Source organism: Halictus rubicundus, chromosome 13, assembly GCF_050948215.1.
Source record: "Halictus rubicundus isolate RS-2024b chromosome 13, iyHalRubi1_principal, whole genome shotgun sequence".
NCBI classification, from domain to species: Eukaryota; Metazoa; Arthropoda; class Insecta; order Hymenoptera; family Halictidae; genus Halictus; species Halictus rubicundus.
This window is the reverse complement of record NC_135161.1, coordinates 10,614,214-10,629,906: the sequence shown is the minus strand read 5'-3', so window position 1 is coordinate 10,629,906 and position 15,693 is coordinate 10,614,214. Positions and strand designations below refer to the sequence as shown.

Genomic DNA, 15,693 nt, shown 5'->3' with positions numbered 1-15,693 from the left:
AGTTTATCACAAATTGTTCACCTCCTCGTACTTGAACAGAGATCATTCCCCTTTTTGGGGAATGATATAAATTTCTGCACAAAAGATTTTTTGAAAATAATTTGGGCCCCCGCTGTACGATATACTGTTAATAACAATTAGGATGGTAGAGCGGTTCACGACGTAGTCAATTTGTAACGTGATGTGACACTCTGCAGCACATTGGAAACGGACCGAAAGAAAATTAGCTGTCTACATAGGTAAACCAATCAAGCGTTGAAACCCTATAACCATGAACGTGTTAGGAGCGACACTGTGATCGCGTGCAAATCGCCTTTGTATCGCCGGTACACGTGTATCAGCGTGCCCACACACACCTGTGCACACGCAGGTGTGCTATTATATGTCGCCATAGAGTTCTAGAGTCGATCGATAAGCCTGTAATGTGACATAACCTGAGTTATCGGGAGACTTTGGCCGTGCACCGTTGGTAATCGTTGATCCGAGAGAACCTACCTACGTACCATGTACATAAGTGGTTAATCCATTAGATGAACCGAGCTTTGGTAACGTAATGCTTCTACGCTGCGGAGCAATATTCCTTGTTCCATGGAAACGGCGTGTACGTAACAAATTACCTCTATAATAAAATACAAAACGTCGTCCCGCAGCTACATCGGCCGGAAGTAATATTCGCGACACCCCTTACAGTAGGGGGTAACTCACTGAAAGTGACTATTTCAGGGTGTCGCGAAAATCTCGGAAAAGCTTAAAAGGGCTGGTTCCTGGGGTGATTTGACGTAACTTTTTCCTTTGCGAAAATTTTCTCCGTGACTTTGTTAACGAGTTATTCGCGAAAAACACCGACCAATCAGAGCGCGGCTACCAGGAGCGCGTGACAAGAGGGCGTGGACCGCTGGGCGTGGTGTTGCTCTGATTGGTCCACGTTTTTCGTTAATAACTCGAAAACGAAGCCGAGGCGGAAATTTTTGCTAAGGAAACAGTTACTTCAAATGACCTCAGGAAGGTTTTCCTCCAAAGTTTAATCAATAAAATTTTCAAAATATATATAACCGACACAAATCTAACGATTGGATGTTTTAAATTTTCAATATAAGTCCCGGCCAGAAACTTGTAAAAGGCAACCGTTACTATTTTTTTCACGATTCTGAGAAATTACGATTTTTGTCCAAATTTCTTTAGTATGTCATCTACTACGCTAATCCTTCTAACTCCTAAAACGAACTCGAGTCGTTCGGTTCGATTTTAAAAAAGTTATTTTATTGTAGAGTGTCCGAATGTTAATTGAGACCACATATTTTCAATCCCGTGTTTTGTTTTCCGGACTCTAATGGTTCATTATTTCACAACAATACTGTAAATCCTCGCGTGGCATTGTCCCTTTAAGGATGTGATTTAATAATTGTACATTATTCGGTGCAGCATACTTTAAGCGAATACTTCAAAGTGCACGGGCGGAGAGAAATTAAATGTTCCGTAGTGTTTCGAAACAGAAAATGAAGTGTGCGCGAGGCGTAAATTAATTTCTATTCGGTCGAATTAATCGGATAAAGATAATGATGTTCGTTCGTTCATTTTACATTGTAATTTAATATATTTACGAGTATTACGCAGTTAATCGCATTCATTTCATTATAGAATTTTGTAGGTTGTACCTTTTTCCTTCTCCTTCGTAATTTAATCATTACTAAACGACAATAAAAAATATGGAATTAACATAATACACATATTTTATGCAACTACAATTTTCAAAAACGTTCTTTTTCTCTCTCTAAATTGCAATTCTTTATGCTCAATATTTCCTTCAATTACCAAAAAAAAATTTTCTTTTACTTTCTTCTTAAATCGCAAATCTCTGGGATAAAAATTTCTTTTTTAAATTAGGCAAAAGCATTTTTAGTTAGTTCGAAGGATCCGGCGAACAGCGTGCAAAATTCGTCAGGGGGGAAGGGGTGGACATGTTAATTAACATTGATCGAGTTTGCAATCAACAATTCTTGAAACTATGTTCGGGCAGTAATGTTTATTGGTTTAGTCGGTGTGCAGGAGGAGAATCTGAATTCGAAGTCTGTACCTTAGCTCGAACATGTCTAAAAGCTTTGATAGAACATCTTCGATCACGCCCGGTTCCGAAACTTCGGTATAGATACGCAATCCCAGGATACAGTTCAAGGGCCTTACAGTTTCCCGGTATCTACGAATTACGTTATATCTCGCCCGTTCCTTGACAAGATTACATTTCCGGGATTATATCTGATGGTACAACAGCTCCCTTAAGAGAATCGCAAACCGAGCTATTAGACGTTAACAAATTACATCTCTAAATTCGGGATTGAAATCGAACGGAGTAGGAGATCACGGGACCTGGCCGTAAAATGTTTTATTAAACCCATAAACTGCTGTGTGGTTTTTCAATTTTCCATATATAGTTGCGTTGTGCAAATTTCGGGTCCGAAATATCATTTATATCGTGTGCAGACGTTAATTCTTTGATCTCTCACGCGAGACTATACTGATTCGGTGACATAACTTTTCTGCCTCCAATCGTAGCTATACGAAAGTTTTGCTGGCATATCCGCGACACTTTTCTGATTAAAATGATACCAAACACGATACAGTTCCGATTATATTTACGTGTTTAATACGCGATAAAGTAGAACCTCGATTATCCGAACGAATCAGTGATCACGAGTATTTTTGGATAAGATTGAAGATTGGATTAAATCTTTACTGGTTTGTGCAATGAATCATGGAGTATAGAGATCTCTTTACATTGAATTACTTATATTCAGATAATGGTGAATATATACATCAGTTCGGATAATCGAGGTCCCACTGCATCGTGAATTAAACAAGTGAATATGCACCGAATTATGTCATGTTCGGACTCATTTTAATCGCAAAAATGTCACAAATACGTTGACAGCGATTTTATAAAAAAAAAATAATAAAGCGATAAATGTTTAAACATATATGGATTCTCGAGTCAAGTTTTTAAATAAGAAATTATGAAGTTTTTCGAGTGTGAGAATCAAAGATTATGACAAAAAAAGGGAAGAAGCAGTAAATAACGATGCAGTCACACATTGTAGATTAATTTCGAATAATTATTTTTCTCATTTAACAAAATCGTACTATATCGTGTACGTACAAACCCCGTAAAATATGGTTGTACGGTCTGTAATGATTGGCAATAAATATTAAACTCCCGTACCCGTTTTGTTAATATTCAACGCTTAAACAATGCCCTGTTTACATTACATTTAAGAATATCGTGGGAGTGGTTTATAAATAAATTCACTGAAACTGGAAAATTTAGTCGACAATGCAGCAAATATGTTTCATCAATTTGAAAATCACACGAAAAGTTGTATGATATTTTCGCGTCGCCCTGATAAATGAAAATTAATTTCATTTTCCACGTAATCTACTAATTATATCGTCCCTGTTAATGACGTTGAGGTTACTTAACAATTTTCCGATTCCTCGATACGCTCGATGTTAATACATTAACGCGGAGTGATGGACAAAATTATTGGCTTAATGTTATTTTCACATTATAAATATTCATTAGTACGAGAAACATTGGATTAAATATTCATTTTTTAAAATGGGCGTATCTTACACAGTCTAACATGCATTGTGTATTCATCAAATTGTATCGAAAGTAATAACAAAAATATATATTTTCAGCTTTTAATAGAAGCACAAATGTACCGGCACATCCGAATATTAATTAAATTCGTACATTATTAAAAATAACATGTTAATATTCTCTTGACAGCTTTTCTTTTAAGTATGTCCTCCGAATAATAAATTGAATGAACTAAATACATTTTGTACAGTCGATACATTTTTCATATGTTTATTATTACTTTCGGTATAATTTTTTGTTTATATTACTATTTTTTGTTATACAATTAGAATGTACAGAATACATGTATTATGAAAAATGGATATTGAGCTCAATCTTTCTCGTGGTTATGGATATTTGTACAGTAAAAATTGCACTATGCCAATACTATATTATTTAAATATTATTTAAACGAAAGGAGAATCTATTATTCTGTGTTGGCTTTGCATATGCGAAACAGTATTTGGTAAGATCGAACGAAAACAGGAAAGCAATCCTAAATGTTTACCTATCATCGATCTGGAGGACCATCCGAGAAATGTTTACCTAAAGTGAATAAAATAATGGCTGTCCACATACAGAAACGTTTATGGCAGCTGCGTACACGTGTACAGAGCGGTGCATCGCTATTATTTCAGTTGAACACGAAAGAATTCAATATAAAAAGAAACTGATACAACTAAAATATGTTCAAATAAATTTAATAATTTTAATAATAATACGGTAGTGTCAACAAACTATATCGCATAAAAGTTACTTTTGAACGATATTACGTGTTAGAGAAAATCAAATTTGGACGTTGTGTAACATATGTGCTGTCTATTATACCGAGCTAACTTGTCTGACCATCGCTTACTAGTTCTACTTACGACCGGGCTGCAGACTATGCCAAGCTGTTATCAGTTTCCCATCGATCTTAACGCGTCCCCATTCATCAATTTACATCGGGTAACTATAGAAAACTAACTACATTATGTTCCGATGATATTTATAAACATTATAAAATTCACGTGCTACATGGCCCAGGAAAAATTTGTCAAACAACATTTATTTCCGCTTACGTGCAAAACAAGTTCCTACTGGCCTTGGCGACATATGTAGAGAATCACTGTATTTTTTTTTTGGATATGCTATCGAATGGCCTATTGCTAATTTAATTTGGTTTGGGGGCACTTTTGAGCTCGTTTTGAGCTTCCAACTACACTTTGGTTTGGGGGCACTTTTGAGCTTCTTTTGAGCTTCCAACTACACTTTGGTTTGGGGGCACTTTTGAGCTCCCAACTACAATTTGGTTTGGGGGCACTTTGGTTTGGGGGCACTTTGGTTTGGGGGCACTTTGGTTTGGGGGCACTTTTGAGCTTCCAGCTAGACTTTGGTTTGGGGCACTTTGATTTGGGGGCACTTTTGAGCTTCTTTTGAGCTTCCAACTACACTTTGGTTTGGGGGCACTTTGGTTTGGGGGCACTTTTGAGCTTCCAGCTAGACTTTGGTTTGGGGGCACTTTGATTTGGGGGCACTTTGATTTGGGGGCACTTTTGAGCTTCTTTTGAGCTTCCAGTTATACTTTGGTTTGGATGCACTTTGGTTTGGGGACACTTTTGACCTTCTTTTGAGCTTCCAGTTACACTTTGGTTTGGGGGCACTTTTGAGCTTCTTTTGAGCTTCCGGCTACACTTTTTAAATAATGCTTGTGTTCCATTTTTTAATCGACTGGACCTCGCGCTTCGTAAAGTCGTAAAGTCGCTGGGAAACGGAACCGATCAATTTTTTAAGGTATTAATTCCCGAACTCGAACCTACGGAGCAACGTTTGCGTAAATCACACGGAGGGCTCGGGAAACCGAGCTAATTCAGTCCGCGCCGCGCCGGGGCTAATCCTCGCGAGCAAATGTTCGCGTAATAGAAATCGCGTTTAACGTACGGGCGGATCCGTACATGTTCGATTCGAATACATTTTTCAGCGCGTTGCCTCTGTGTACATCATTAATTTCGAACGAACCGGAGAGCTTTCTCGGAAATGAAATCCGGGAGAGGCGAAGGGAGTTTATTAAGTTCACGGTTCTGCGAGTAATCTAATGAATGCAGTTCGTAATTAATGCTTGACCCGATTGCGGGAACAAGATGGCTAATGCCTTTGCGATGAAAACACTCGTTGTAATTTTCCGCAAAATTTGTTTGACAATTTGCACGACAATGAATCAAGTTTCGCTTCGAAAGACCCCGGGTTTGTTAACTTTGACGTTACAGACATTTTCGGGATCTGTTAGCCGCGAAACTACAACTGTTTTGTTTTGATAATAATAATCAATCGTAACGACGAAAATGGACGTAGAAAATTGTGTTCGAAATTCGACAGTTTCGTGGAAATTGTATATTGTAATCATAATAACAATTCGTCATGAGCGCGCGGAATATTAAAAATGTAATTATAATTGGAATAATAAATGATTCAATTAGCGAAGCGCGCTTCGAATATAAAATTTCAGATACGCGAATTTTAACGACATTTTTAGGTCATCCAGCGAGAACAACGACAGAAATATTATGAATGTAATTATAGTAAATAATTGAGAAAACGTTGAAGAGTATAAGAAGAAAAAGTAGCTTATATCTCTGAAGCATATTTTTTTGGCTACTATTTAACGAAAGAAATATTGGAAATAATTTTTCGTGTTTTCAACCGTACTGCAAAATATTTAGAATAAAATTATTAAAATTTTTTCCGAAGGAATTTATCGTTAGAAATTATTATGGCTCGCAATGCTTGTTTCGTTTATAAATGTTCCGCAAATTTTTCTGACGTCGACGAAAGTTCGCGCAATAGCACGACAGTTGCTTCAACGGTTCCGGCTGATTCGAGGAATTTCGGTGCCGGTGAAATTCGGAAATTTAAGAAACGTCGGATCTTTCAGCGCGCTCTCTGTTTTATCTGAAAGTTTCGCGGCGAGTTCAGGGGACCGCGGAAAGGAACAATTAAAACTTTCAGTTGAAATAGTATCGTCGTCAACGTCACTTGGGCAAACTGGATTCCTCGGACAGCGGGGAAAGTTTTCTTTGGTCGTAGCAACACAGCGGTTTAAAACGGAACTTTATGTGATGATTTAAAATACTTTGCCCGGCTACTTTTAAAGGACGTTTAGTCCTACAGCGTGCTGATATTTCGATGGAGTTCTCGCGCAAGCACCAAAAAAAAAATATACATATACATTCAACTTATAAAATTATTTGACGAACGCTCAACAATTATTTTAAGGAAAAAATATAACTAGACTGCGGATTTTATGCATGTACGATAAACATCAGTAAGTGAAACATCATGTTAACATCAATATATGAAAATTTTTAGAGGAAGAAACAAATATTTATTTGATTCTAGTATCTTAAAATTCATGCAAACAATGTTTATTTTGCACACAGATACACAGTTCAGTTATGATTGCCTTTTACGAATTTATTCTATTACGATGGAAAGTACTTTGAATAAAATATTCCCTATTTTTCTATTCAAACTAAGACTTGCCTCCCCACTCTACCTTCCCCTTCTGCGACGCTTTCCCCCACTCTACCTTCCCCTTCCACGACGCTTTCCCCCACGCTTCCGCCACGGGCCGATCACGTGACGCGTCACGTGACTAATCCGGTACTGTCAGAGAGGGGGTAACATCCCCCCCCCCCCCGATTCGAGTCAATTCCCCTCGTCTGGCGAGAAAACACTGCGCTTCTACTTACCGACAAAATGGCCGAAAACTTATGATACAAGTGCCCAATAAATTTCGTCCGAACCTAGCAGCCGATTTCGCGGCTACGACAAAGTATTAAAAAAGAAAATTGGGGTTTTCGTGAAAAGTTTCGCAGCGACCCGATACTTATGGATCGCAGTGTACGCGCGCACGCTCGGCAGCGTCGAATCCGATCGAATTCGATTCCGTAGGTTTCGCGTTACCGTTGTTTTTTTTTTCTCTGCGGCTCGCGGACGGACGATCCGACGAGCAGCGAATTAAGCGGCCGTGGAAAGACGATTACATTTTCGACGTGTGTGGACGAGAGGGGTGGGAGGGGGTGGCACACAGAGGGGGCCGATGGCCAGAGAAAAATTGCGCCCGCCGGAACCCGGCGATTGGATCGGCACAAAGCCTCGTTACGGCCGCACATTTTCTAAGGCTTCGAAACCTATCCCTTTTCCGCGATCCCCCTTTCCCAGCCTTTTCAAACTTATGCACGACATTTTTCCCCCCTCCGACTTTCCCGACGCGGTTTGTTAACCCTTCGAGGACGAATGTCGCCATTTAATCCCGCGACTGTCGAAACAGCAGCTGCACGAAGTTCGTGAAATCAAAATAATCTATTTAATGAAATAAAAATTGAAAATGTGCAATCCTCAGTAATTATAAACACGTTCTAAGCTGAGAGTTATTCGGAATAACCTTGTTAGCTGCACGTGATCTTACACACGCAATAAAAAAAATTTCAAAAACTGTTAAGAATGATTGTTTACCATCATTTCGTCCATTTTCTCGACTCTACGTTTTAACACGTTGAACGCCACGTCAGCCATACGTGGCTGACGGAATTATTCGTGCAGGTTTTAAAATGAATTTCTACGTTGATACATTCATTGTACTGAACTTAATTAGGATCTGTAACATGCAAGAAAGTTGGAGGATTGCTCAGTATCGTACATTTAATTTTTTACAATTTTTATTTCATTCGATAACTTACTTTGATTTTATGGAATTTTTGGGGTTTCTAGTTTGGCGTTCGAAGCGTTAAGGCGTTAATTTGGAGAAAAATCGAATGGCTCGAATTACGATTTGGTGTCCTCGCAGTGATCCATTGAACGATTCGATCGGCGAACGTCGAGATATTTTTGACGGATAGTGTACGCGCGCGGATCTCCATCGGGCGTCGCCGATTTCCGGAAATTCGCAAATTAATCCGACCGCGATCTTTTTTACCGGTGGCCCGGTTTTTCGCAGCGTAGGCGGCGGATTTCAACGAGCGATTTTCGGAGGTCGCCGATTCCGAATCCGAATCGAGAGAGAGAGAGAGAGAGGGAGAAAATGCGGTGGTGAGAGGAAGGGAGAGGGAGAGACCGGACCTCCGACGTACGATTTCGCCGTGGCCCGACGATGCACCAAACCGACAGTCGAGATTCATTGATTCTCTTCCCTAACCGGATTTCAATGGAGTGCTTGTATTCCCTCGAATTCGTTTTCTGCATTGAAACGAGCCTTGCGATTGTTTGCAGGCATTTTCGTATTCGGCCGACGAAGGAACGGTGACGAGCATTCCCGATATTTCGTCTGCGTCGTTCCCCGGGCTTTTGTCGACCGCCGAACGAAGAATTAGAAACGCATTCTTGCAGTCGACAGATTCTCCATTTTATTCCAGCGTTTTTTGTTCGAATCGCTCGATCCTTGCGATTTTTACCGTGTTTTTCGGTGGAGAATAATTCGGTTTTCAAATTGCGATGCCATAGTTGATTACGCGACATTTACGACAGTCGAAAGCGAATTTGCAATAGGCTGTTCGATAGATTATCCAAAGAAAATACTTTGTGCCAATTTTCAACCCCCTATGTCCACATGGGGGGTAGTAACGGGGTGACAAAGAAAATCAGGTTTTCCGGGAATTTCTCCTATCCCCTTCAATTGAAAATTCTGAAAAAAATCGTAGATGTGCATTTTAATAGCAAAAATATGCCTGATTTTTTTCAGAATTTTCAGTTGACGAGGATAAGAGAAATTACGGAAAAACCTGATTTTCTTCGTCACCCCATTACTACCCCCCATGTCGACATATGGGGTTGGAATTTTGTATGAAGCATTTTCTTTGGATAAGCTCTTCATCTCCTTATCCGGCTGCACCCTTTGATATTACATTTTAAAATATTGCTATAAATGGAAGATTGATTGATAAAATATTACAACTGATTGATAATTAATATTAAGATTTAATGATTAAATATGCGAGTATTTTCACTGTTTCAAAAATGTGAAATTGTTGATCGTTAATACCAGTACCCCGTGAAGGGAATAAAAGAAAATAATAAATTATTTGTTTGTTTGTTTGTTACAGTCGAAGACGATCCCGTTACACAAAGCCAAACGAACCAAGCTGAAAATGCAGAGAATGCTTTTAATGAAAAAGGTAAGTTATAAAACAGAATATCGGGTGTACAATGAAAAAGAAAATTCATTAAACATGTTACGCGAAAAAATATTGTTTCAGAAGATGAGGAGGAAGACGAGGAGGAGGAAGCCGAAGAGAGAACGGCGAAGATTGAATCTGATTTCAATTTTTCTGATTTTATCCACAGGTATGAGAGGAACCGTAAATTCTTTGATATTAATTTACCTACCTATTAATACTTTGTTTACTATCATTTATATAGTAATCAAAAAGGTTGCTATTAGGCTTCTGAGAACCAAAATGTTAACATAATATTAGATCAAATTTCGTAATAATTAAAATTTGACAGAACTAATGAACCATGGATTCTTATAAACTTATGACAAGTGCAAGTTTTGAAAATAATAAGAAATGTAAAAACATATTAATATTTTTGCAATTTTTACCACAAGCAATCTTTTACTCGACAAATGAAATTTTTTCCCCGCTTTTAATTTTTAGAGTGCCAATTATAAAAATTGAAGTTTGCGCAAGTATAAATTAGAAAAATATTAACTTTACCGTATTGGGAAAATGATCAACAAATTTTTGGTTGTTTCTTTGAAAGATTCGCCAATGTGAAAGTTGTGAAAACGATGGCGATTCTACTACGTCAATTCGATAAGAATACGGATGAAGTGAATCATTACGTTAACAAGATGTTGCATCGGATAGCGTGGGAGTGCAAAATGCCCGGAATGATGTTCCAGGCGTCCATGTTCAGAGTTTTCCAAAGAATTCTCCACTCCAACTATCCTGGTCACAAGGTAATTTCTATACGAGCCAATTTACCAACTATTTCAGTTATTTCTCAATTAATTTTGTCAAAAAAGTTCTTTCGGAAGTTCGAAAATTTCATAAAATTTTTCATTACAGTGCCACAGACAAATTTCCGTGTAGTTTCAATTTTTGCGAAATACACCAATTTTATTTTAGTAATATCCAGTAACAAATTATAACCATCGTGATTACATCACTGAATACATACTAACTACAATAATTAAATAATTTACCAATGTGTAGCTGCCATCGTGTCAATTAACACACCATAATAACTTACAATTAGGCTGGGAAAATTTTATACATTTATGACAAAAATAAGTAGGCAAAATTTGAAACAGTAAACAGATTAAAACAATTTAAAACTGTATATCTATCCTTCTTTTTTTATTTCTTGTGTTATTAGTATATTTTCTATAAAGATCCCCAGTATATCTATATCAATAATAATAACGGTATGTACTATCACAATGTAACAACATCGGTTGGTCATTGCAACAATTTCCAAAAATTAATACTGTAATAGTGCAACAATTTCGCTTAACAACAAATGCTTTTCTCCGGAGATAGCAAGCCCACAACAACCGAAACAAAACGCGGAGCTTATTGCCCACTTCGCAGCGATTATGGCCCGCGAAATCCGTATGATTTGATAAAGCGGACGGGCGTAACCGTTCGTTTAGACACTATTAACATTCTGAAAATGTTTATCTTCGCCCTCGGTTGCGCGGGAATAAGTCTGGCCCCCGCGTCGTCCCTGTGTACTCTCTGTTTTTCTATTAACTTCGGGTACTTTAGCGAGGAATTTACATTTCTGCAGTCCGCTTAATGGCTGCCGGAAGTGCGGTCTCTCTCTCTCTCTCTCTCTCTCTCTCTCTTTTCTCCGAGGCATGAAAACCGAGTCTCTTACACCCCCCTTCCGCCCTTCCCCTCTGGTTGCGTTGCAGGAACTTCAAAAGTTCGCCGTCTTCATAATCCGTCGTTTCATCGAAGTCGCGCAGAAGAACCGGAAGGCATACATGGAGCTGCTCTTCTGGAAGACCACTCGTGACGCGACCGAGGTCGTCGAGGGTTACAACGCGGAAACGGATAACAAGAAAGTTTCGCGCAGCCTCTGGACCGAGGCCCAAGAGGACGAGTTACGCACGCTCTTTATGGAACATCAGACTAACAAGTATTCCCAGGGTACGTTCCTCGTGTTCGCAAAATCCTATGATTTACGAGTCTTCTTCAACGGGGTAGCTATCCCCGGATAATTTTCTTTTTTCCAGGGGCCGCTGGCTCCCTCGCGTTTCGCTCGCGTGCCCTTCTCTTCAAACCCCTAAGTGGGATCCTGAGAATGCACTTGAAAAATCCTATGGTTCAATTAAATTAGATGTAATATCCGTTCGACTCTTTCTTGAGAAGGGAGATGTCAAACAAAAGGTTGTTATTTTTGTTCAATTATTTTTACAAGATACCGTGTTTACTCTACGTATGCCCCTAATGCCTAGCCGATAAGAGTCCCAAATGCCTAGCCAGTAAAAGTCCCAATGACGAGAAAAGTCCCAAATGCCGAGCCGATAAAAGTCCCAAATGCATAGCCGGTAAAAGTCCCAAATGCCGAGCCGATAAAAGTCCCAAATTCCTAGCCGGTAAAAGTCCCAAATGCCGAGCCAATAAAAGTCCCAAATACCTGTCCGATAGAAGTCCCAAATTCCGAGCCGATAAAAGTCCCAAATGCCTAGCCGGTAAAAGTCCCAAATTCCGAGCCGATAAAAGTCCCAAATTCATAGCCGATAAAACTCCCAAATGCCTACCCGGTAAAAGTCCCAAATTCCTAGCCGATAAAACTCCCAAATACCGAGCCGATAAAAGTCTCAAATGCCGAGCCGATGAAAGTCCCAAATTCCGAGCCAATAAAAGTCTCAAATGCCTAGCCAATAAAAGTCCAAGCTACCGATAAAAGTCCCCCTGCCCTTTTCTACTCGGCTTTTCTGTTCGGTGTGGACCAAAGAGTAGTATATCTCCTGTCCGATATATGTCCCTGACGTGTTCTGGACATATATCGAGTGAAGACTGTACTGCTCGGGTCACTAGCTCCGCGATTTCGGCAACACCCTGTACGTGCATTACACTCGTTAATGACAATCGATGGGAAATGTTTGAAGAGAAATAATAATCGAGAAAAAATTCCCGGCTGGCATAATTAAATTAAAACAGACGGTGAACGCGTTTCGTTTTGTTGCTGCAGGCTACCCAATTATAATCGAATCCAAATAGTTTGATAATGTTCCAATTAAAAAGTTTCCCCGTGGTGGTACTTCGATTTTACGAGAACTCGGACGAACTAATTTGCTTTTTATTCCCACGATGATTGGAAATTAGAAATTGATATAGTAATTGTATCGAGGAGGTGTTCAATTTTGTTTCTTTATTTATTGTGTGGAATTATTATGACTTTTGATTATTTCGATGAGAAATTTTACGTTTCTGGTTTTGAGTATCCAGCCATTTGTAAGAATATTTGTAGGAATCAATTTCGTAGGGATTGACGGGTGATGGAAAATTTTGTAACAATGGGATGGCGAAGAAGGTATCCTGTGATAAGAGTTTCGATAATGAGTTTTGGCTCGTCGATAGGGATCTTATTATTTGTAGCCGAGAAATCCTTAACATCAAGATTGTTAGATGCTGCTGAGCAGTTACCGATAATATTAGGTTACTGATAACAACGTCTTCGTTTATCGCCTAACCGAATCACGTACCCCAGCGATGATCCGGTTAGGCCACCCCTTCTTCGAATCAATTCACGGACAATATTGATTGACTATAAATAGTACAAACACTATTAACCCCGAACCACCATCCCATTCGAATCCCATTTACATTAATGGAGAAACAAATGGCTGAGATTTCCGACTTGCACTTCCAATTAGCAACAAAGCGCTTCACACCACCGATCAAAATAAACAAACAATTACTTCTTTGCTCTTAAAAGTATTCAGAGATCTATGTGTCTCTTATTATGATGCATAAGAATGATGTACGTTTGAATCTCTGCTGATACGAATCCCGTGAAGTTATATTTAATTGAAGTGGAAATTGTTATTAACAAATTTGACATTCTATCTTTTCAGATCTTGTCGATTGGATATTGGAAAATATTAATCAAGAGAGAACTCGACGTGGTGTCATCAAGAAACTGAAAGATTTGTGCCTAATTGTCAACTCCAAGGTTAGTACATTTTTTATTATATACATTTTAACCCAAAAATTAATTCTTTTAATTTATTACTCGAAACTGCTACCCCTGGAAATATACTCGATAAAAATCGTGAATATGCTTGTTGAAAAGCAATAAAATATTAAATAAATATGCTAGAAGAATTAACAATATCTTCTCGATATGACAAATTATATTGGTGCTTGTCATTAATGGAAATATTTTCTACATCAAACACAGAAATAATTATAATAGTGATAATAATAGATAGTAATGGTAGTGAATAGTAATTATAGTAGTTATATTAGAGCTTGTCATTAATGGAAATAATTTCCATATCAAATACAGAAATAATTATAGTAGTAGTATTGGTGGTGAATAGCAATTATAATAGTTATAATAGCGCTTGATGTGTTTGTTCGAATTCGTTTTACTAGCTAGTATATTAAAGAAACAAATTTTGAAAATTTGTGAACACTATGCTCCGAGGATTGGTAAGAACGAATCCAATTTCCTAAATACAATATTCAAATTCCATTATAGCGAGCTAAAAAATTCTATAAATATGTAAATACATTTTAAAGGTGAATCAAATGTTGGTGGAGGTTTCATTATTAATACTCTGCGAGAATATTAATCGTACTAAATAGACAGGTCGGATATTCTACATACAGTTAATATTTTATTCATTTTGTGTACGTGTTCCCTCTCGCGATATAGCCTGTGTCGTATATTTATTTGAATTAGCCTGGAAAATGGCCGGAAATTGTGGAGTCAGGCAAGAATGTGAACCTAGGAAAATATAGTAACTATATCTGCTCAAGATTATTCCCTGCCCTGATCTATGTGGCGTCTGAAGCTGACACACCCCGAGACTGTGTAATACCCGAGTCTTCTAAGAGATATGACTGTATTTATTAAATTTCCTGTTTTTGCGAACCTTGTAGTATATCAAAGATGATATAAATTATTTATAACCGACAAACGCGAGATTGCTTTTTTCTATCTTAAGTTCTAATTCGAACGTTCCCAAAACAAACATTAAACTAGTTTTCTTAATTTTTTTTCAAAGTTCCACATAACACGCATCCCGATTCATTTCGAATTATTTTTCAGTGAATTTTTCGACTGTTATCGATTGCTCGAGTAAATCAGAATACACGAAATATTATTCTATTTAAAGCAGTTCGAATTTTGCCGAAACAGAAATTCTCTCGATGAACGATAAATTTTCTGTTTCATAAAGTTACTCCGCAATAAATATGATGCCCGAACACTTCATCGAGCAATTCGTGCCAGCAAAATGTGACACGAGATTTCATTCTTTTATCAGCGATCAACCAAATCGCGAGTCGCGCAGCCACCATTTGCGTTTTCAGATGTACAGGGTGTACCTAAAATCCCCGATCAATACTGAAATTGAAGTACTCGATACTGGAGAAATAAATTGACCAGAGGTAGAATGCAATATAGAGTTCGAGTGGATAATTACATATGCGAAATTAAGTATGAAACACACCAAATTTTTTATTCCAGACTTCATTCCCAAAAAGTCTAGTTTGTGTAATTATTTAAAAAATTTTGGCCCACTCTTTTAAGACAGAAAGAACATAATTTATTTTAACATCTAGCAACTAGTTCCTTGAGAATCAAAATTTGCAACCCCCAACTTCAAAAGCGTGTTTCTCGCTGACCGTTCGAGAGATTCGAACGAATCCAAAAGCAAATAATAACTGCACCTCGACTCTACTTCGCCCAATTTTTTCCAAATTTTAGCTCGCCGATTTCAGGGGGGGAAAAAATAATTCATTCCTCAGTAGTCGCCGAAATTCTTTACTTTAATTTTATTTTTATTTTTCTTTTCCGAAAAACTGAAAGTGACCCTAATATGTCTCGATAAAAAG

General features: G+C 38.1%; 1 protein-coding gene across 3 annotated transcripts in view; it reads left to right on the top strand.

Annotated features, from left to right (window-relative positions):
- Positions 1 to 15,693, top strand: part of Timeout (circadian regulator timeout) — a 284,768-nt gene that overhangs the window by 252,026 nt on the left and 17,049 nt on the right. For all 3 annotated transcript variants that reach the window (XM_076798883.1, XM_076798881.1, XM_076798882.1), the window contains 5 exons: positions 9,712 to 9,783; positions 9,865 to 9,952; positions 10,373 to 10,571; positions 11,532 to 11,769; positions 13,704 to 13,801. In XM_076798883.1, coding sequence (XP_076654998.1) covers positions 9,712 to 9,783; positions 9,865 to 9,952; positions 10,373 to 10,571; positions 11,532 to 11,769; positions 13,704 to 13,801 — 695 coding nt within the window. The remainder of the gene's footprint in view (positions 1 to 9,711; positions 9,784 to 9,864; positions 9,953 to 10,372; positions 10,572 to 11,531; positions 11,770 to 13,703; positions 13,802 to 15,693) is intronic.